The sequence below is a fragment of the Necator americanus genome, chromosome II (genome assembly GCF_031761385.1).
Source record: "Necator americanus strain Aroian chromosome II, whole genome shotgun sequence".
NCBI classification, from domain to species: Eukaryota; Metazoa; Nematoda; class Chromadorea; order Rhabditida; family Ancylostomatidae; genus Necator; species Necator americanus.
Genome location: NC_087372.1, coordinates 26,015,010 through 26,036,923, shown reverse-complemented (window position 1 = coordinate 26,036,923; position 21,914 = coordinate 26,015,010). Strand labels below are relative to the sequence as shown.

The 21,914-nt window shown below is 42.5% G+C and overlaps 3 protein-coding genes across 6 annotated transcripts; 1 reads left to right on the top strand and 2 right to left on the bottom strand.

The window, feature by feature from the left end:
- Window positions 1-782: 782 nt before the first annotated feature.
- Window positions 783-1,028, top strand: RB195_019494 (uncharacterized protein; the record flags this gene model as incomplete). The annotated part of the gene is made up of 1 exon (XM_064187364.1): window positions 783-1,028. The coding sequence occupies one exon, from the start codon at window positions 783-785 to the stop codon at window positions 1,026-1,028; it is 246 nt and encodes an 81-aa protein (XP_064043245.1).
- Window positions 1,029-2,143: 1,115 nt separating this feature from the next.
- On the bottom strand, window positions 2,144-21,483 carry RB195_019493 (uncharacterized protein; the record flags this gene model as incomplete). 4 transcript variants are annotated; one of them, XM_064187363.1, is made up of 17 exons in its annotated part: window positions 2,144-2,299; window positions 2,965-3,048; window positions 3,138-3,267; window positions 4,872-4,955; window positions 5,023-5,125; window positions 5,203-5,323; window positions 6,807-6,937; window positions 7,645-7,774; window positions 7,830-7,891; window positions 9,422-9,597; window positions 9,669-9,783; window positions 11,348-11,495; window positions 11,580-12,757; window positions 12,863-14,636; window positions 15,231-15,305; window positions 19,161-19,337; window positions 21,430-21,483. In XM_064187363.1, the coding sequence occupies 17 exons, from the start codon at window positions 21,481-21,483 to the stop codon at window positions 2,144-2,146; spliced, it is 4,698 nt and encodes a 1,565-aa protein (XP_064043241.1). The 4 variants fall into 4 exon arrangements, with proteins under 4 accessions (XP_064043241.1, XP_064043244.1, XP_064043243.1 ...); XM_064187362.1 differs by lacking the exons at window positions 12,863-14,636; window positions 15,231-15,305; window positions 19,161-19,337; window positions 21,430-21,483 and having other exon boundaries at window positions 11,546-11,647; window positions 11,709-12,539; XM_064187360.1 differs by lacking the exons at window positions 2,144-2,299; window positions 2,965-3,048; window positions 3,138-3,267; ... (10 more) ...; window positions 12,863-14,636; window positions 15,231-15,305 and adding an exon at window positions 17,148-17,231 and having other exon boundaries at window positions 21,385-21,483.
- Window positions 21,426-21,806, bottom strand: RB195_019492 (uncharacterized protein; the record flags this gene model as incomplete). The annotated part of the gene is made up of 1 exon (XM_064187359.1): window positions 21,426-21,806. The coding sequence occupies one exon, from the start codon at window positions 21,804-21,806 to the stop codon at window positions 21,426-21,428; it is 381 nt and encodes a 126-aa protein (XP_064043240.1).
- Window positions 21,807-21,914: the final 108 nt, after the last annotated feature.

Sequence of the window (21,914 nt, the reverse complement as noted above, 5' to 3'; positions counted from 1 at the left end):
CAACGTTTTAGATCGCTACAGACGGAGAAAGTGTCACCTAAGCATCACTCATGAACAGCGCTTAGGCATTAGGGAAGTTCGAGAGCTTGTTAAGTCTAAAACTATCAGATTATCCACCAGTGACAAGGATGGGGAATTTGTAGTCATTCCTCGTCATCTAGACGAAACCCTCACATTATGTCACCTCCAAGACAGCTCCCTCTATCGCTCTTCCACTGTCGAAGAATTTCTAGCGCAACACCGTAGACTCAATAGGGTATGGATGAGTACCAGTAAATTAACGCAATTACCACCCTCGACTGCGACCCGGCTTAAAACAGAGTTACCTGCATGTCCTGTCTTGTACCTCCTAATAAAATCTCACAAGCTGAACTCTGATAGTGAGCTTGCCTCAGAAGATCCTTCAACGTTCAAGGTAAGACCTATCATAAGCTGCGTAGGAGGTCCCTCAGACAGGATCGCTTGGTTCTTAAACGTAGTGTTGGTGCAGCTGTTGAAATTCGTACCAGCCCACCTTACGAACACCCATATGTTTTTGGACCACCTAAAGAACACGCATTTTGATAACTCATGCGTAATAGAGTCTTTCGATGTTACTGCGTTTTACACGAACGTTTCCAACGACTCGGCTATGCAGGCAGTTTTTAAGCTTTTAACTGAACACTAGAGCTCAATAAACCTGTATGGCTTTTCCGTGGGGCAGTTGATGGTTGTTCTCAGGGAGTGTCTCAAATGCACTGTCTTTAGATGGTCGGGCAACTATTTTGCGCAGGGGCCTTGCCATGGGACAACGGTTGGTGCCAACGCTCGCCATTGCTTTAATGGCTAGAATTGAGACACCAATTTGGGAAACACGACCTTTGCTTTATTGCCGATATATCGACGACTGTTTCCTTGTCTGTTCGTCTCAAGCAGATATGGACAACTGTTTCAAGATTTTAAATGAGCAGTCGGAGTATATAAAGTTCACTCGGGATAAGCCCAAAGGAGAATGGTTACCCTTCTTCAACGTCCAAGTGCATATTTGAAACAGAACGCACAGGACAAAGTGGTACCGCAAACCCACTAATAAGAATATCCTGGTTCACTTTCTTTCTGCCCATCCCACACAAGTTAAAAGGTCTGTAGTACGAAATATATTTCGCACGGCCACCTCCGTTTGCACTGGAAGAGAAGAAAGACGAGAATCTATCGAGCTTAGTAGGAAAATTGCGGTCAGTAACGGCTACACACCTATGCGGCCTATCACAAAAAGAGCACAAACCCGAAACAAATCTGGTATGGAGAAAGTACCCATTTTAATACCATTTACTTCCGATGAGGTTAGCGTTGTCATTCGGCGGTGTCTGAGGAAAGCTAAACTTGAAGAATCTGTTGCCTTCGTTGAGTTCCCCCTAATAACCTTAAGCAAATACTCATTCGGAATCGCCTATATGATCGTATTTTCACGACACCGGAGTGCAAAATATGCCCGGATAACAATGATGGTGATTGCATGAGTTCATGTGTTGTTTATATGATTTTCTGTGTGTAGTGTGGTGACGAATACATAGGAGAAACAGCTAGACAACTATGTATTCGAATCAAAGAACACCTGGACGGCAAAAGGAAATTATGCATTGGGTGGTCACAGGGTGCGGCGTCATAACGGAGAAGATTTTGAAGTTTAGATCACGATTTTGGCGCACGAACCTAGCATTCCGGCGTGCAAGGCTCTGGAGGCTTTTTGGATCCACTCCAAGAGTCCAAATATGAATCGCAAGGAGGAATGCCTCTCCATTACGCGGGAACTCGCGCCTTATTTAAGGCTGATATTTGATTGCGCTGGTCACCTCACAACAGGTATCTAGCAGTGGCAGGACAGTCAACTGATCCTAAGGTATGACGTTATCTTCTGCTATTAGCTATGAGGCCCAACGGTTAACGTAGGACTGTCTTTGTTGGGCGTATAAGGCGTTGATCGGATTAATCACGTTCGATTTCACCCCTTTCAGGCTCTGAAGAAGGCGATATTGCCGAAACGTTAGCCACGAATAAAGGATTATAAAAACCTCGTGTCCGGCTCTATTAAAGAAAACAATTACTAATATACACATAAATATCATTTATTCAATCATTTATATGGTACACGTCTGTTAAGTCTTTAGTTCGGTAACAATGCTAGCAGTTTGTTCAAAATTTTAGCGTAGAGAGGTCGAAGCAACTCAAGCCCCACGGGAGTCATGTGACTTCCATCACCGAGTCGCGCTAGAAATGTATGAGGGTCGTAGGTATAGAAGACACCGTTGTTGAAGAGGGCCTGAAAAAGGTAAGTTGTTTACCTTAGGCTTAGAGGTGAGATTTGCTCTTATCACTATTTACCACAGGCAATGACCTAATCTCTCCCCTTTTTTTCTGATTAGGATGACTGCTTTCACAGATGGGACAGCGACCTTATTTCTGCAACGATTATGACTAATCATTACTCCAGTATTTCTACTCAGAATGATACCATCATATTTTGCTGTTTGGGTTTATTCTGCTCATTTGTGCATCACAGAAACCTCCGCTCTTGAAACATACCATAGTTGTCCAAGCTGTCAGGAGGAAATTCCAGGTAATGATTGACGTTTCTCCTCGTTCTTTTCCGATTTACCTTGTTGATGAAAACTGGGAGTCAAAAATCGCTTTCGTTCAAGTTGTCTAGGATTGACTTAAACCATACTTAGAGAGATAGCGCTCTAGAACTCTGCCCCACTCAATAAAACTGAAATTGTAATGTATAGTCATAACATCGTTGTCTAGAATCAAGAAAGTATTGGTCCACCTGCGAGCTCACCTGCAATCCTCTTATTCCTCTTCCTAGTTCACTAGGTCATCATATCATAGACAATCGCTACTAACATTACTAAAAGGCTTCTCCTGTTTCAAAACCCCATCCGATGGACTTAGCAAATAGAATGAGGAAGGATGGTTTCAACTCACATCAGCTACGTCATTTATGATGCACTTTTTGCATTTAATCGAACTTATTCGCCTTCTGTGATACTGAGTTTGGTTTATATATTGCTGAAATAGTGAAATGATTTATGTGATTGTTGAAAGCGAAGCTATTCCAAAGCTTATGCTAATGCAGCAAGAGATGCTTCTTTACTCACCTCCCACGTCACAACGAGGTCGTCGCCAGGAGGAAGACTTTGTTGCAATCGTTTAGCCAAAACTGCTGCGGTTCTCAGTACTGGGTATTTGTAGTACGGCATGTCGATCACGATATGCTTCGAGAACTTACTAAAGAGGATTGTGAGATCGGAATATTCAAATACGGATCAGCGATGATTTCATCTCCGAAAGATGTTTGTTTGTGATCCCTCCAACTAATCCATGTGAAGTGTTTGGAGGTGAAGTATGCAGGAGTCTCGTGGTCTAATAGATGACCTTGAAAGCGACTATATTTTCGTAAGTAAAGCGTTGGAAGAAAACATTTGACAAAATTATCGGAACGAAAGAAGTGGGAATTGGTGTTGTGTCCTCACAAACTTGTGGTGAGCACAGCCTTCTGGATGTACGCAGCAGATTCGCTATCATTTTCTTTTTTTAACAGCACTACCTAGCAAGGAGAAAGATTTTGTGACTTTCTTGCATCGCGATTTCAATGGAACTGAAGCAGGTAGCAGCTGTCGTAAGATTTGACCATAGAATCTTAAATTGAGCATAGATTGAGGATTTGCTTAGGTAATAAATGATAGTAGAAAGTTCTTTTAGAGGCGCCCTTCTTGATGACAGAAATGAAGAAAGCAGGATTAATTGTATAAATTTAATTTGAATTTAGATATCTTGGAATCCTTTATGAGTCCATCTTTTCGAATTCATCTCTGCGGAGGTTTCTTCTGATTATGGTGAATTAAAATTAGCTGCGATATAAACGAAACCATTATACATAGCTGCTTCCTTCGCAACAGCATTTTTAGTAACCTGTAGTAATTTGCAACTATTTTACTGGTTTTTTTTTTTAAATAAAGGGCGGTTTCGCAGCGTTAAAGGCATCACTCCACGAATCTGGAGTGGTACGGATTTTCGGTGGAGTATTCGTATACAGGGTCGTAGATTATGGGGAGGAGGGTGATTCCGTCCATCTCTTCCTAACTGCCGTAGAAGACGGCCCGAAAGATACGGCTTTTCGGAGTTCCGGGTCGCTGTTTTCTACAACGAGTTTGATTGGAGCGCGCCAGTCTTGTGCACGCGCCGCATCTTTCGGACCGTTTTTTTTACGGCAATTAGAAAGAAATGGACGGAATCTCCCATTCTCCATAATCTACTATCCCGTATAAGAATACTCCACCTGAAATCCGTACCACCTCAGATTCGTATGGTGATGCCTTTAACAACTCACTCAAAATATCAGTACTTGCCTCTTCCACCGCTTTTTCGCGTCGCGTCACCCCGGTTGAACGCGTTCGTAGCCCTATTTTTTTCAGAATTATTGTGAGTGAAATTTCTTTAAACTCGGAAATAGACTCTCCTTCATTTTTTCCACTCTTCCTCCTCCATCTTTCCAATAGATTCTCAATACCCTTATTCCGAAATTCTCCCACTGACTTTATTTTGTGCACCTTTCAAAAACTGCATATGGGAAAAGGGATTTATGGGATGAGTCAATATTTCTACTATACCCGCGTTATTCCTTCGCAAATCTGAGTTTATACTTTAGCTGAAAGGAAAAGAACTTCCAGAAGCATGAATTTCAACACAAAACCTTTACGACTTCCCATCCTTGAGAGCGAAAGCTGGAGAAGCATAGCCGTTTGCTAGTCACCAGTGCTAGTGATGGTAATCGCAAATTTTCTTCTTAGTTGTATAACGGTTGCAAAATGTTAAAAACATTTGATATTTGCCTGAAGAAATCCACATTTGCTTGGAATTGGTTGAAAATGAGATCCGACTTGAGATCCGTGATCGGAGCTACGAAGGGAGGGTGCCTAAATGGTGTTACTTTTTTTTGGCGCTGAAATGACAGTTAATGTTCTTACAAAACACAAAACGCACAAAGAATGATGTATATTCATTAGAATGTCAGGTTTCACATGTTGTACAACGCTCCTCGTCGCAGATGAAAATTCTTTGCACCAGTTTGATAAAGCCGGGCAAGCTGGATATATGTATGTTTTACGATGTGTTGACATTACAAAGTAGTGTGAGTGCATTTAGAGGAGGAAGAGAACTAACAGCTTCTGGCGAAGAGTCTGAGCGTGCTGAAACGTCCTTTCATAATGTCGTGGATCAGCGGATACGCTCTGTACGCTATCGAGTTTCCTATCAGCAGAACGTTAGCGGTGCCGTTACCTTTCTGAAACGCATCAATTCTATTACTCAGTTGCCTCTCCATTGCGTCTAATCTTGTTGATTTTTAGTTTTCCATACTCATCGCTTTGAGTATCACATATTAAGGAGTTTGGCCTAATCGCCAATAATGACTTTATAAGAAAATAGGAAGGGTTTTGCCTGTCCTTGCTCGTTAGTTTCTTCTAAAAAAACTGCACAGATTTGTCCTGACTCGAACATACACGCAAAATTCGCAGAGGATGCAAGTTTTTTCGGTTCAAAAAGGCCACTAATCTAGTTTATTGGGTTTATTTATTATTATCTATTTAGGTTCATTGGATCTGTTTTCGTCTAAGTATTTACGTAAGAAATCTCATATAAGAAGTCTTCCAAATAAAGATAAAAGATAATGTGTCCGGCGTTAATCAATCGCTTCGGATGCGGCCCCTCGTTCATTTCAATTCAGAACCGTTTGAGGTTTACGAACGTGTAACTGGCCTATACAATGACTTGCGGTGGCTAACCGATGTGTTAAAGGCATCACCCCACGAATCTGAGGTGGTGCAGATTTCAGGTGGAGTATTCGTATACGGGATGGGAGACTACAGAGAGGGAGGTGATTCCATCCATTCCTTCCTAATTGCCGTAAAAAACGGCCCCGAAGATGCGGCTTCAGGCGTCTTGGCGCACTATTTTGCACAGGGAGTTCGACTGGAGCGCGCCAGCCTTGTGCGGCGCCGCATCTTCCGGGCCGCTTTTACGGCAATTAGGGAGAAATGGACGGAATCACCCCCCGTCCCGTAGTCTCCCATCCCGTATACGAATACTCTACCTGAAATCTGCACCACCTCAGATTCGTGGGGTGATGTCTTCAAGTCAGTGCTTCCATTCTCCCATACAAGTCTGGTACCAGTTTATCGACCACAGAGGGATGAAAGGGTTGGCGAGCACTAGGGCGGATTCGGACCTCCAATCGATCGTGCAGGAAGCGGAACCTCTAACTACTACACTACATCCTCCCTAAGTCATCCAAATATCAAAAGAATGCGCACCGTTCAAAAATGTACTAGAATTTGCATGAACTTCTGACCGAACAACAAATCCAAAAAACGAATGTATGAACGTCCGATTTGTGCCAGTCGAAGAAAGTTTGTGTTGCAAATATTCTGAGAGATTATCGCAGTGATTTGAGCCTTATTCGATCTGTTCCGTAATCCCATCCCAATAATGGGGTTTGTTTTTGGATAGCTTAAATTAGGTATTAAAGGGAGAGTTTTGGGAGTGGGCACTGGAAGTCTACCGTAAAGATGGAAAGAGTTGTAAGGATTTAAAAAAATGGTAGAGAGCTTATAGATTTGAAAACTTTGTTTACCTTAGGTTTGGAGAATAATGAGAATAATGTGAAGTGTAGAATAGCGCACTGCTAACGGAGTAGTTGATGCAACGTTAAACGGTAGTTGTTGAAAACTGGACTGTATGTTTCTCAAGAAGCAAATTTTTGAACGAACCGCAACACATCGGAGCTGAGGTTCTCCCTTGTACTTTGTATAAAGTTGAGTGTCCTTATCCGCATCGCACGGCAGTTGGAAATAAACTTTTCGATCTTCACGCAAGTTCCACTCGATAGCATATTTAATTTCTGTAAAAAGCGTATTACCTCTTTATAAATACATACACGCATAAGGAAAAGATAGAATGGTTCGGGAAAATTCCAAGCCACCGAAAGAATTTCCTAATTTTGTTGTGAGAATACCCTCAATCACATGTCCTAAATGTATTCATGACCATAAGCAGCACTTGTTCCAAAGTAAAACAAGAAGACAGCAAGCTCGTGATTGGTATTATTTTTTTTCGAAACTGAAACGAAGCGAAACGAGCTCTGAATAAAACAAAACCAGTTACATATCATTTCATATATTAAATTACTAGGAATTGTTAGTAGGGAATATTAAATTATTTGGAAATCAATAAATGTCTTAGTGCTGTACGCTGTCCTTTCGCACTCCATTTCCGCTTGGAGGATGCACTGTGGGAGTTTCTGCAAACAGCTGCGCTTCCTCATCAACCTAGAGTATTGTTGAGGTCACTCAACGACAATGATTTTTCTTAGCTACCATTTTTAGTCTGTTTCTTCGCTATTCTTTCTTTCTACTGCAGTGGATTTCCTTTTTTTATTTCTCAATCGTAGCCCCATAGTTTCGTAGCATTTCTCAATCGTAGCCCCACAGCAATGTAATTCAAGGACCTTTGTCCAAAGACATGCTTGCCAACAACATGAAGACTGAAGTTTACCCTTCTATCATTTACTCACACGCGTCAGCATTACCCCTAATGCCTACAACATACTCGATGAGTTGGGGTCAATGCTTTCAAGTGGTGGACTCTTCAGATACTCAGTCTCGGTGCCAAATACAAAGATGTAGCAGGCAGCCACACATATTAACGCCGGCAACACTCCACTGGCAATAAAGAATTTCTGCAACATGGAAATGAAGTAATTTCTTGCGATATGCAGTAGAAATATTAAGTACCTCAGCAGAATGGTGAACGACTATTGACACTCCAAAGCTGACGAGCAGCACAACGATGGTAGCTAAAAAATGAAACGAGCTTGATCGCATAGATTCTATCTATTGTATCTAGTGCAACTTATGTAGTACCTTAACAACTTGTACAATGAGGGATAGGGAATAGAGGGATTTCTGCTCATTGGTTTTAAAATTTTCTTACATGTCTCAGTAACAGAATAGTCTCGTGATTCCGGAGGAAAGCCTGGTATGGTAGCGCAAAGAAGGACGGGGTTGGAGGGGTCTAAAGGCTACCGAAAAGGGAAAAAAAAAGGGAAGACATTTTTTTTTAAAACCCCCCTTCCCCTTACAAAGGAGGAGCAAAAAAAAAAAAAGATATAAAAAAAAAAAAAAATAAGTAAGAAGGAAAAAAAAAAAAAAAACCCCCCCCCCAAATCCACAAAAACCCGGGGGGTTTTTCTTTACCTTTTCTTTTGGAAATTAAATTTTCAAAGGAGGGGAAAACAAGCCGGGTTTTTTTTTAAAAGAGGGGAAAACAAAAAAACATGGAAATCCTTAATCTCTTGCTTACATCTACCAGTTTTAAGAATATCCTTATGTTGTTTCACATTGCACTTTCTTCTTCATATCTAAGATTTATATCGAAGAGGGGAACGGAAACGAAAACTGGGGAGACATTAGCCTTCTAAATGATTGCCCTATACAAGTCAATATTTCGAGAATAATCAGAACTACGGGCTCTTCATTACCAATAATGTTCTCTCAGAATATTACTGAACTACCGCTGGATATCTTATAGTCATTTTGCTTTCAAAGACACCGCGATGTCTTTCTAAGCAGGTTTTTTTCTGAGAAACCATTTTTGCAATTAAGCAGCTCACTACATGCTCTGCGAGTTCTTTACTGGAGAGTTGATGAGTATGAAGTTATTTCGAAGGATAACATCTAAGGAACACATCTTCAAATAAGCTAATTATTGCCGCATGTTGATTACTTGCCTAGTTTAAACTTTCGGTATGAACTCGATTACTAGCGATGAGAAAAAACAAGAAAGAATTTTTTTTTGGACCTTAGTATAATTTGACCATTTTGTTGCGCAATACTCTTACTGCTCCTAGTCGCGTACAGCAGAAACTGAAATACTTCTTAAAGGCATCACCCCATGAATCCGAGGTGGTACGGATTTCAAGTGGATTATTCGTATACGGCATAGTAGATTATGGAGAGGGGGTGATTCCGTCCATTTCCTTCTAATTGCACTAAAAAAAACCGCCCGGAAGATGAAACGGCGCGTGGACAAGGCTGGCGCGCTCCTATCGAACTCTTTGCGGAAAATAGCGCGCCGGAACGCCGTATCTTCCGGGCCGTTTTTTACGGCAATTAGGAAGAAATGGACGAAGTCACCCTTCTCTCCATAATCTACAATCCCGTATACGAATACTCCACCTGAAATCCGTATCGTCTCAGATTCCTGGGGTGATGCCTTTAAGTAACTTATTTGATTTCTTTGACTCCTCATCGTCTGATAAATATAGACAGGTTTGAGTCGTTATCATTCGTTTTTGGTTGGCTGCCTATAACAAAAGGATCCTCACCTCCGATGCTGAGTTGTTGAGTATCCGTGTAGTAGCGAGCTGCCACTATAACCGGCCAGTGAATAAGGTAAAGGACGTAGGATATGTCGCCACAGTATACAATAACTGGATTAGCGAGGCAAAAAGAGTTTGAGTTGACGTATATGGTAATACCCGCAAGAAGAGTCGAGAAAATTCTATGCATAGCAAAGGAATCATTACGTAAATCTTCTGTTCCACATAAGAAACTGGAGCAATGAAAAGCTACCTGGCGACATCGTCTGACACGAAATCAGGACTAACCAATACTAACTGGAGCAGAGTGAAGAAGATTGCTGTAGTGAAAGCAGTATCATGTAGAGCAGGAGCGCGTTTTTGTGGAACTGAAAAAAAAAATTGAAACAGACATATTAGTGACAAAATTCAGTGCGCTCCTGAGTCTTGCTTGTGGTCTTGAAAAATTGTTGAACTGTAAACAGAGAGATACGGCATCAAAGTGTAGGAGGTGTGGAACTCTTCCAAAAAAAAAAAGACGAAAAAAGAACTATCCAAAACAATACAGAGAGTGACACTAAAAGAGTTTGGGACAAACGTACTCGCTCCACAAATCGCATAACATTATCGTATACATCAAAGAATGAGAAAATAAAAAGAAAGAAACTACAAAAAAGTTGCTGAAAGTTTGCAAAATTTTATATGTTTTCGACCACGCACAGCGTTATAGTCTCAATCTGACGATAAGAAGGAAGAATAGCTCTCGTGCAGGAGAGAAAATGTATAAGACTATGAAATATGGATAAAAAACTTTGGAAAATGACTCTAAGAAAAAGAAGAAATAGATATTGTATGCATCCATTTCCACCAAGCACAGCTTCTGATAGATTTTGATAGATCTGATAGCTTCTAAGGGGCCTTTTCTCTAGCTTATTACAGATTTTCTTTTTTTTTTGTGTAACACTGAATAGGAATTAATTACTCGTATCAAACTTATTCTCATTAGCGTTGTCACTTTTTGCTCCTGCGATGCCTCGAAGACTTTGTTCCTTAGTCGCTGTATTTCCGCCTTCTTTTCCCAAGCAACTCTGCGTGAATGGTACCATAGGAAAATGCATTCATCTAGTTTGATAGTTTCTTCTGCTTTCAAAAAAGATGATTTTTAAGAAGGAATTCTCGGAAAAATAGGGCAGAAGTACAGTAACTAAGAAACAGTCTTCGGATTCTGATTAGCGTATTTCAAGGTGAATTAGTAAAATGTTGCGGGATGAGGTTGGCTTTTCTCTGTATGTGCAAAATCACTTATTCCTTTTCCATATACGAAAGTAAAGCTATTCTTGCCAATAAACATATTTCTAAACGAGTAGTTTAGTGTTACCGATTTTTCTGAGTTTTCTCTTTTTCCTCCAGATGCAAAAGATCTTACAGTAACAGTGCCTAGATGAACCTGCAATCGTTTTGCACGAACTACTTATTTGTTGTTCCTTTTCTTTTTTTCTTTGGTTGAGATTTCGGAATTCAAATGCAAAACTCTGGGTGCAGAAGTTTTGGTTCTTTAACTACAGCTATGTTTAACAACTAAAGTGAAAGCATTTTCTCATGGGCAATTGTTGGAGAAACCTCAGAAAGAAAAACGAAAAAGTTCTGATACGGAAATTTGTAAGAGTTTGTCAACTTTGCTCACTCGTTCTCTCTCGTCTCCTGTCAAACTTTGTCGGGACAGTGCCGGTGATGCCAGTAAAGTGGTACGGGACACAAGTTTAATGTTTTCATTACCTCAAATTTTACGTCATTTTTGTACTTTGGTCGAAGTGATTACTTTCTGAAAAAGTCGCTTGTGAAAGGTATTTCTTCTTCGGAGCAGCGCAAAAACTGTTTCACGGTATAGAAACGCTCTTCAAAAAGAAAATGCTACTCAACTATTAGTGTCTTTAAAGTTGTGGCGTAAGTCACCTCTTCGTGTCGTACGGTGTGGCTCGTCATTGTCTTGGTGTGATAAGAGTTGATAAGTATTTGCCGTTTGTCGTCCTTCCAAATATTCATATGCTATGGATCCACACATAAATTGCCATGTTCGAGACAACAGGAAGCCATAAGCTATCTGAAAGGGTATTTTTGAAAGACACAGTCAAGAGCGTGCGTTTGACTTACTGACTTAATCGGCGGGCTGATGTTATCGCCTGACGCGATTACCCGCATTTTCGCCGAGGTGTGCCGTCCTTGAACACAGCTCTGCCCAACCTTCTCGATCTTCTGCGAGAGCTTGCACAGAATCAATCCATTCGTCGTTATTCCATATTCTGCGAAACCTTACGTCTCGCCTGAACTGCCTATCCACGCCGAGTGTCCTCAGGTCCTCTTTTACCACCTCAGTCCAGAACTTCCGTTTTCGGCCAGGTGGCTTCTTCCAGCTCGAACCCGACGAACTCCTCAGAACTCGTTGAACAAGGCGATCCGCCGGTCTCCTTAATATATGACCAAAGAAGCGAAGACGATTTACTTTAGCCGCTTTCGAAGGCGGTGCAAGATGTTGATATCTTCCACGTGTCATCCGCCGGTAAACCACATCAATTTCTGCGTACAGATCTTCATTGTGGCATACCCTAGGCCAAAAGTAGCCAAGTAGCCGTCTAAGCAGCTTTCGTTCCGTGCAGTCAAGCCTCTCCATAACCGTTGATGGTGCTGCCCAAGTCTCCGATCCGTACATCATAATGGGGCGAATTGCGGATAGGTAGACTCGCAGCTTGACTTCGTTGGTGATGGGGGTCGACCACAAACATTTCGTTAAGGAGTTAAATGCAGAAGTGGCCTTAGCGCATCTTTGCTGAACATCTCTCTCGTAGCTGCCATTGTTCTTCAGCGTACAGCGTAGGTAACAGAACTCATCGACGAGTTCTATCAGTTGCCCGTCCACCCTGATTCCCATTCGTGGTCTCGAAGAGATCCATATCTGCTTGCATTTATCAGGGCGTAGGCGCAGTCCATAGGCTGCAGCCAGCTTCGATACAAGGTTGACAACATGTTGAAGTTTCGTACTGCTTTCCGCGAATATAACAACATCGTCAGCGTACTCGAGTTCAGTCAAGGGGCACCCAGATGGTGCTAAGACAATGTCGGCAGGACACTGGTCGACTGTTCTTCGCATAATGTCGTCGATGGCAAAATTGAACAGGAAGGGTCCTGCCACCGCCCCTTGTCTTACTCCAGTTACCACTTCAAACGGTGTTGTACATCCGGCTGGTGTTCGAACCGCAGCGGTTGTTCCTTGATTCACGTCATCAAGCAAGCGAACGAACTTTCCTGGTACTCCATCGGCGCGAAGCGCGTTGAGAAGACGGCCTCGGTGAGGAGAGTCGAATGCGGCTTCAAAGTCCAGAAACGCTAGTTACATTGGCTTCGAATACCGCTGCCAGATTTCGATCACTCTCCTGACGATGAACATCTGGTCAATCGTAGATCGGCCAGGACGAAAGCCAGCTTGCTCGTCGCGCGTTGTTTCTTCGCGATGTTTAATGAGTCGGTCCAGGATAATGCGCTCCAGTACCTTGTACATAACACGCAGCAAAGAGATTCCTCGATAATTCCTTGGATCCGTGACGGATAACTTCTTGTGGAGGGGAATTATGATAGCGTATCTCCACGAATCAGGTATCCTTTCGTCTATCCATATTGAACGGATGATCTTTGTCATCTCACGAATCCCAGACGGAGGAAGATATTTTAGCATTTCTGCGCTAATCCCGTCGTCTCCGCCAGATTTTCCATTCTTCATTTTTTGAATACAGACCAAGACCTCCGACACGGTCGGTGGCTCCTCGTTAACCGCGTATGTCGGTCTATGAACGTGTTCGAGTTCAGGGGCTGACGGTGCTAGCCGGTTCAGCAAGGTCTTGAAGTGTTCTTTCCAAATTGGAAGGGTTGCTTCACCGACAGCTACCACATTGGCAGTGTTGATGACAGGGGAACATCTTTTCATTTTGCCGCTATACTGTTTTAGTAGAGCGTAGGCTTTCCGCGTGTTCCTGTCCTCCCACGCCTTCTCAAACTCCATCGCTCTTGACGTCCACTCGTTATCGCGGTCTTGTTGCAGTTGACGACGCAGCTTCCTTCTAAGACGCTTTTCCTGGTTGAAGTCACCAGCGCTGCGCGCGACACATACAGAATTGTATGTGGATTTTGTTTCCGCAGATACAAAGGCAAACTTCTTCCGTGGCAATAGAACCGGGAGCGTTTCCCTTGCAGCGTCCTGGATGCACTTTGTGAAGGAATCCGCATCGCTAAGCTTCTTCCTGGTCCGTACTCCAACATGAATAGACACACGTTGGCGGAATTTTCTTCTGCATTCATCGTCTTTCAGACCTGCCATGTCGATTCTCGGCCTCGGTTTCTCTTTTGTGGAACCGTATCCTAAAGCTGAGAAGAACTGTACGGTGGTCAGAGTCGAACGCGACGAAGCTCTAGATTTTCGGATATCTGACTGAGGAATGTTCCTCGCAAGAACGTAGTCGAGCTGAAGTTTAAGAGTCCTCATCTTCCGCTTGCGCTGCTCTTCATGCGTTAAAAGGGTTGACCCCCGCCACGTGAGCTGATGGCGTCGATGATTCCTCTTAAACGTGGAAGCGATGATGAGGCCCGTCTGTTCGCACAAGTCGACCAGACGGTCACCGTTGTTCGACGTGCGCTCCGTTGCACAGTACCATTTTCCTAGCACATCGGATTGCTGTTCGAGTCCCATCTTCGCATTTGCGTCGACTCCGACAATGACCACCTGCTGGCTTTGTATTTTAGACATCAACGCATTGAGTTCATCATAGAAGGCGTCCTTACTGTTGTCCTCAGCGGTTTCCGTAGGTGCGTGAGCACTTACGATCCAGAGTTTACGTCCTCTGCGATCCCACAGTCGTAGAAAGGCACATCTAGACGACGTTGAGCCAAATTCCTCCATCAGTTTCTTGTAATCGTTCCTCACAGCTATCGCGCAGCCACCTACTTTGTTCTCATCAGCATCGCCGCAGTATATGGTGTAATTTTCGATGCTGATGACGGGCCGATCCCTCATGCGTGTTTCCTGCAGTGCAGCAAAAGGCACACAGAGATATCGCAGAAGTCTGGATAGAGCGGCTTGTTGGAGTTCGCTCGATAGTGTTCGGCAATTCAGTGTGACGAAACGAATGGTTGTTGCCAAAGATTCCATGCTCCCTTCAGGCAGTTGGCCCTTCAGGTTATGGGCTTTGGCGTTGTGCTGGACGACAGCACCTTTTTGCAATGTATGGGAAGCTTTCGCCATATAACAGTGCAGGTTATATAGCTCGTACGTTCCCAATGCGTACATTCGAACGTCTGATTGCGTTTAGTTAAAGCTGGGCCACCACGTGCAATCAGACTCGTATACGCGGCCCCGCGTGCGTTATAATAGGCATTAGTTTGCAATTTGCATTTCCTAGGAAAGAATATTATCTACATCACAGTTCAATACAGCAACGAAGCGACCACAACAGAAGCAATCGTTACCGTGTGGGACACGACCTTCTCGAAAACGACTCTCACTCCGCTCCTTTCTCTCCTCTCTGATATAGTCACCCATGTTGCAAATAAAAATAGAATATATTGTCGGTTCAAAACGACATTAAGCACGGACAGCTGCGCAAGCTGTTCGTGCTTAATGTCGTTTTGACCCGACTTTAATGAATGCAGTGAAAAAAAATTGAGAATTAATTAAAGATGATAAATAAATCAAAGTAAATGTAATGTGACGTGACAAATAGTAAGAAAAATAAGTCCAAATAAACGGAAATAAATTTACAGCATTTACGCACTGTTTGGAACTGATTTTAACCGCAAACACTGACCATTTTTGGGAATCCTCCTGTGTGAATTTCGGTAGGTTGAAATGAACATTTCGTGCACTACACTGCAAAACACTTAAATTAATGTCTTCGAAGGTTTCCAGTTTTTTTTCAGGAATCGTTTGAGTTCCCCAGATTTTTCCGAACTTCGAAGACATGCGCATTTTGAGTCTCAGCCCGGAATCCAATTTTCCGTACTCTTCCCTGCTGTGAGACTACCGTGGTGCGATTAAAAAACTTATGCTGTATTTTTAAAACCTATTTTATATTTAAGTGGATCATCAAGGAAAACTCTTTAGTGCAAGTTTTCATCTCTGTAGGTGGCTTTACTCCTATAACTAGATGGAAAAATAGGAAGAGAAATCTACTTATTTCCTCCACCATCTCTCAAAAAACTAAAAAAAATATAGGAGAGCCAAGCTTTGCTCAAAAATAAAGAACATCTGTCTGTCGCAATACCATAAAAGTTTCTTTTGCACCTGGGATGTGGGAACGCGTTTAAATGCAATTCGGAATCTTTCGGAAATTGAGGTTTTAAGAACAAATGTTGGGCTATGTGTATCAAGTCAGTGCTGTTACCCACCCAGACAGGCCTGGTACCAATTTATCGACCCCTTATGGAAGGTTTGGTTGGCACTAGGGCGGTTTCGAACCATTGAGCGTGTGGCCACAACGAACCTCATACCGACTGCGCTGCACTCGCGCAGAACTACAATACTATGCAAAAAAACGACGGTGAGCGAAGGTGCGGCTCCGTCGGCCACCGTCGCTTGCTTGTAACTTGTCATAAAATATAAATGTAAGAACAATTTATGTATAATTAGATTCCTCTCTCTGGGAACTACCCAAAACTGCAACACCGCTGAGAAAGGAGCAAAATTACGCCAAATATGCGCTAAAAATCAGTCATTGGAACCTAACGTAGCCTAAGGTTACGATTGAGAAAGTGTTCAGACACTCAAACTTTCACATTTGGTCAAAACATCAAGAAATTGTTAGAGCAAAACACACGAAATTGCCCATGTTCGACTGTCTTTGAATCTTGGCGTGTTGCAACGTAGTTTTTAATTGATTTTTTTTTGAGATGTAACCAAGATTGGTGTTGATCTTCTTTATTAGACAACAGCAACAACATTAACCGCAACTACTTACAATGGGACGACATTAACCTGAACACAGAAAATTGCTGGTTTGTTATTTTTTAAACTCATCTATGCGATTTTGTTTCTTGCATAAAATTGCGGATCGTCCTTACTTTGAACCTTTGTAGCAAAGAGGTTATCAAAGTCGCCAGAAAGTTGCTACAGAGAGCTTAAGTATGTCTGAATTTTGTGAGATTTTCGTTGTATATGCACAAACGAACTTCGTTCCTATACTAGAACAGCGCTAAGTTTGAAAATCCCACTTTCCGTCCTTTTCCTTTCATATCTTCTCTACTTTGCAACTTAATCTCCAGAACAGAGTTCCTATTAAAGGACCCCAAGCCGAACTCTAAAAACACATAGTGTACTTTAAATTACAAAGGTTTTTTTTTTCTAAACAGATTTTCTCGCTTTCTGGTAACGCTGTCTTTTCATAACTTTCCGTAGTACGGAAGAACATAAAACTTCCCCTTAGATTTTATGCAACTACTTGAATGCTATGCTCCTTAATTTGCAAAAAATTGAGTTCGCCACAGCATTTCGAGTTGAATGATATCGTTTTCAAAGCTGTTCGAGATTGTTTTTTCCTATCAGACTCCGCGGCGGCTGGCCTATTGTACCATCGGCAGTCACTGGTGCAGCGTAGGAAGAAAATATTATGGGGACGTCAAATCCACATTTTGCTGCTAGAAATCCAAATATGTGCATAGAATAGAAAACAAATTCAACAATTCACTATCAGTATAATCATATCAATTCACTTCGCTACCAATTTATCAATATTCGTCCTCCAATGTTGGATTTGTTACTGACAGCTGAGCATTTCGTTTTTGCGTAAAATATTCGTAGCTAAAGTCAATTTTTAAACAACAACAATGAATGATATGATTCATGATTCATGATATGAATGATTTTTATGAACGCGTGTTTGCCTATGCTACGACTTGCGGTGGCATGAAAGTACAACATCATGGGTGCATCGTATTTACAAGGGCAAAATCGAGCCGATCGCGCAGTCACAGCTGGATCTCTTATCGACAACGCTACATCCACCTCCAATCAACATCATTTTCCCATCGAAATCAAATTCCTTTTCGTCGCTGAGAACGATGTTTTTTTGAAGTCAGCGGTCCATCTCTGTTTGCCATTCGAGTCTCAGTTGTGAAGAACAAAGAGCAGCTTCATTCATCTTTCAATTGAGATGAAAGGAATTTGGTAATTTTCTATCCGGTACGATTACCGTGTTGGGTCCCTTTTGCAGTTCATAACCGTTGGTGGAGCTTGAGTTTGTTCGCATGACTCTTCTATATTCATTTCCTTTAGAATGTTTGGACGGTGGGAAAGCTTTTCCACTCGATCAGGAGCACTCGCTCTGCCCGTCGGAACTTTGGTAAGCGAAAAACAAAAATGATCGCTGTCCAGAATCCAGGTGGAACCACTATGGAATCGAAAACGTGCAAACTCTCCAACAGCCACCTCCACTTTCTTCCTCGTTATCTGAAAGAAGATAAACATATCATCGTAGTGGTCCTCCTTTCCGAAGTCCGATATGCTATCATGTATCGGTCAGAAATCCTAAGGCATTTGGTCCCGACAGGATAAGATCTGAACATCTGAAGAATTTCCAGCTAGCTCTTCTCAGAGCACACTAACATCGGCAGAAGGACTCAACACGATAGGTCACTTTCACAACGTTACGACACTCTTCGTGGAATCGCAAGAATACAAAATGCCTCTATGCCTCACTTTCATCGACTTGAGGAAGGCCTTCAACTCAGTTGAGACGGAAGCGGTCATAGGAGCCTTGGACAACCAAGACGAGCCTCAACTCATTACACAAAGGTACTCTGTACAGCAAATCACGACCGGAATTTCGCCATTCTACAAAAATATCATCATTGACGTGAAGAGAGGGGTCTGACAGGGTGATACTATTTCACTCAAAATCTTCATCTAAAATAAACCTAGGACAAGACAATTCTCATGGGAAATGAATGAGTTTCTGATGCCCCATTCACACTCAAAAGAACGAACATACCCGAAAGCACCACTTATATGGGTGGGGAAATGAACATGAAGAAACACCTGATCCCTTCGCAAGCAGAAGGAAAACGCAGTGAGTGTCATTGAATGCGCAGTTGAAAGAATGCTGCTAGGAGTGTCCCGCTTCAAAAAATTGAGAGACGAGATTCGTAGTCTTCTGCTACGTCGGCGATCGAAGATGAGAGACAACGCCGGGTTTGCCAAGGAAAGTAAAAAAAAAGTGGTGGTGACATGACGTAATGCGTTTCAGCGGCAACCGTCGGACCAGAGCCGTGAGCGACGTCGTTCCACGCGATGTTAGGGGCACTACAGGAAAACCGCTGACCCCATGGTATGGTTTTTTCACGAAGTCCTTCAAGAAAATTTTATACTTTTCGCGCCCCGCCCCAGGAGAAAGGAAAATCACTGCGCGACCATGGCACTCAATTGGGACAAATGGAAAAATTACCTGTGTTCACTCGACCAGATCTAAGATCAATTGGATTCAAGGTGATCAACATTATGCACGGAGGAGCAAAACCATTATCTCATTGTTTCACTGTTATTTTACTTATTTATTATTATTTTGCGAGTCTAACAACAACGGGTAAAAAATAGAAGAAGGCTTTTATTTTATTTTTATTTCATTTTTTCTAAGTGGTCACGATGTTTAGCTTAAGTTTATGAAATGCTTTGATTCTACTTGAACTTTGAGAGCTGCACATTTTAAATCAGTTCTTTAAAATTGCTGCTTACCTTTGGCGGACTGAGAAGTTGGAAGACAATAGAGAACGCTGCTAAGCAGAAGAAGAGAATCCGACGAGTGTTTTGTTCACAGCATGACGCAATTCCCATCAACACAGGTGCTATCAAATAATACTGCAACTCTACAGCCAATGACCAGGTGTGTACAAAGAAGCGATAGGTCGACAGCTTAAATAAATGATTTTCTGCTATGAAATGCCGTATTATGGAATTACAGAGTTCTCGAAAGTAAAAGTTTTTTTTTTTTTACCACGTGATTGATCTCAAAGTAAAAAAGAGTTTTTCGCTGATCCCTATACACCTGAAACGATTGTCAATTCAAATCGAACGCGTAGGGATTAATCAACGCCGTGCACTCATCTTTTTAACATTATTTGTCGAGATGAAGTACTAGTGATACAACGATAGTAGTGATAGTGCATACTAGTGATATTACGGTATTAGTAATATCAGTGATCCTCGGGGGACAATCTGAAGACATTACATTATTCAAAGTACTGCGCAGAACCCTTTTTTCCTAACCAGGTAATCCACTATACACAAAGAATGGTAGTGCCCAAAGCCAGAGTTGTGAGGCCATCATCGTGTGACGAAGGATGGATAGGACAGCCTATCCATCCTTCGTCACACGCTGCTGCTTACAGCGGAAAGAGAAAACGTGCCAAAAAGTAGATATCATGTGCGCGTCGTAATATCGAAAAGCAGATATAAACAGTGTCGTAATATCGCGACGCAAACTCTCCACCACCGTCATTGCAATTGTGCGAGATTGCAATAATACGGTGAATGGCGTAACAAACGCTGTAATAATGTGTTGCAGACGGTGTCAGACCAGGAATCTTCCCAGCATCTTTGCAATAGAAGCAATGTATAGCGTAGCCAATGATATAAAACCATGATCCGGACAAGGGAATAGGGGACAGTTGTAGGACAATATTCCGGCATTCATGATTCATTGTAACCATTGTTATGTACAGCATTATTTATTGTTCTCAAACATTTCAACACCATTAATGAAATCGAACAACGACCTGGGAGATATTCTGATGTTACTTGAGCGGATAGGGGTTGTTCATTGCTCCAGTTACGGTGTACAGACCACGACATTCTCGATCCGCATTGTGTTGTTCTTGTATCCATTCTTCTCATGTTAGTTAAGAAGAGCGACAGTCTCGATGACATCTTGTAGTGACATTCAACTTGTTGGCGATTACACTATTTTTGCAATTTGGGGCGTTGTAGGCGTTTGTAGCGTTATATGTTGCAGGGGCAAACGTTGCTGTAGTAGTATCTTCGGAAACGACGTGTTCTAGTTGCCATCATTGTCACATTCATTGTGGCCATCGAGATATCCGTTAGTTTGATATTTTCTTTAGTTCAGTCGGCTTATTTAATTCAGTTCCCATTTCCAGACTCCGTAGTTCCATAATTGAGAATAACTCCCTGCCGTTTTTAAGAGGAAATTGTATCAGAATCCATAACATTGCTGAGCCAGGAACCTCCTGGAGAGGAGCGACAAAACGTTAGATAAAAGGACGTTGAAGTTGGCGAGATGAAAAAGTTACACATGTATGTAAGGTGTTTGGGAGAAAATAGAAAAGTTAGCAACAAAAGTTCCAGAACCAGGTTAGAACCACAGGGTACTAAATCCCTCGTTCCTGAGAGTAATTCTTTATGGAGAAGCTATTGAAAACGTGCAGTCGTTTTAAAATCTTACGACAAAGCATATCCTCCACATTAAATGAATTGCGACGTGGTACCAGATGTCGGCGGTCCCCATTACCTATGGTTTCGGATGCCTGTCGTAATTATCGTGCATGCAGCTGCGGAAGAACGCATACAGTAGGACGTGATGGTGATTTTTCTCGTCAACGTCATATCTTGCATACGTGTCATACTATTCTACATCATATCATCATATTGTACAAAAATGGGCTTAGTATGTGTGTTTCTGTGTGTTTGGGTTTGTGTACATGGGTGTAACGATAGTATTTTATGCATGCAAACGTGTTCATCTTCGACTTGGTGCTTTTCTCTAGAGGTCAGTCCTACGTTGTCAGATTGGTGCACTGGCACTAGAAAACATAAAAATTGGGTGGGCGGGTCTCACGCATTAGATTCTGTCTCCGTGGCAGAAGGACTGGGACGGGTCTCACTGCCGCTGCACATGAAAATTTCTTACCTAGCGTTTTACCCAAATGTTTTACCCACCTACTCCTCCGTATGCTACTCTTTTCATCACAAGATGTCCGAAGTTCACCTTGACTCCCGTTGATCTTCGAACTGGTCGAGCGGGCGCCAGTAATTCTTCCATTTGTCCCGATCGCGTGCCAGAGTAGCCCAGTGGTTCCTCCTTTCGCGTGGGACACGAAGAGCATCATATTTTTCTTTCAAGGACTTCGTGAAGAAATCTGACCATCGGGTCGGCGGTCTTCCTGTAGTGCGCTTAATATCGCGGGGAACCCAGTCGCTCACGGCTCTGGTCCAACGGTTGTCATTAAAGCGCATCACGTGTCCGGCCCACCTTATTTTACTTTCCTTGGCAAACGCGGCGACGTCTCTAATCTTCGATCGCTGACGTAGGAGAGAACTTCGAATCCCGTCCCTCACTTGCGTGAAACGGGATACTCCTAGCATCACTCTCTCAATTGCGCGTTCAATGACGCTCACCGCGTTTTCTTCCTGCTTGCGAAATGCCCAGGTTTCCGAAGCATAGGTCAAAGCAGGAAGTACGGTGGTGTTGAA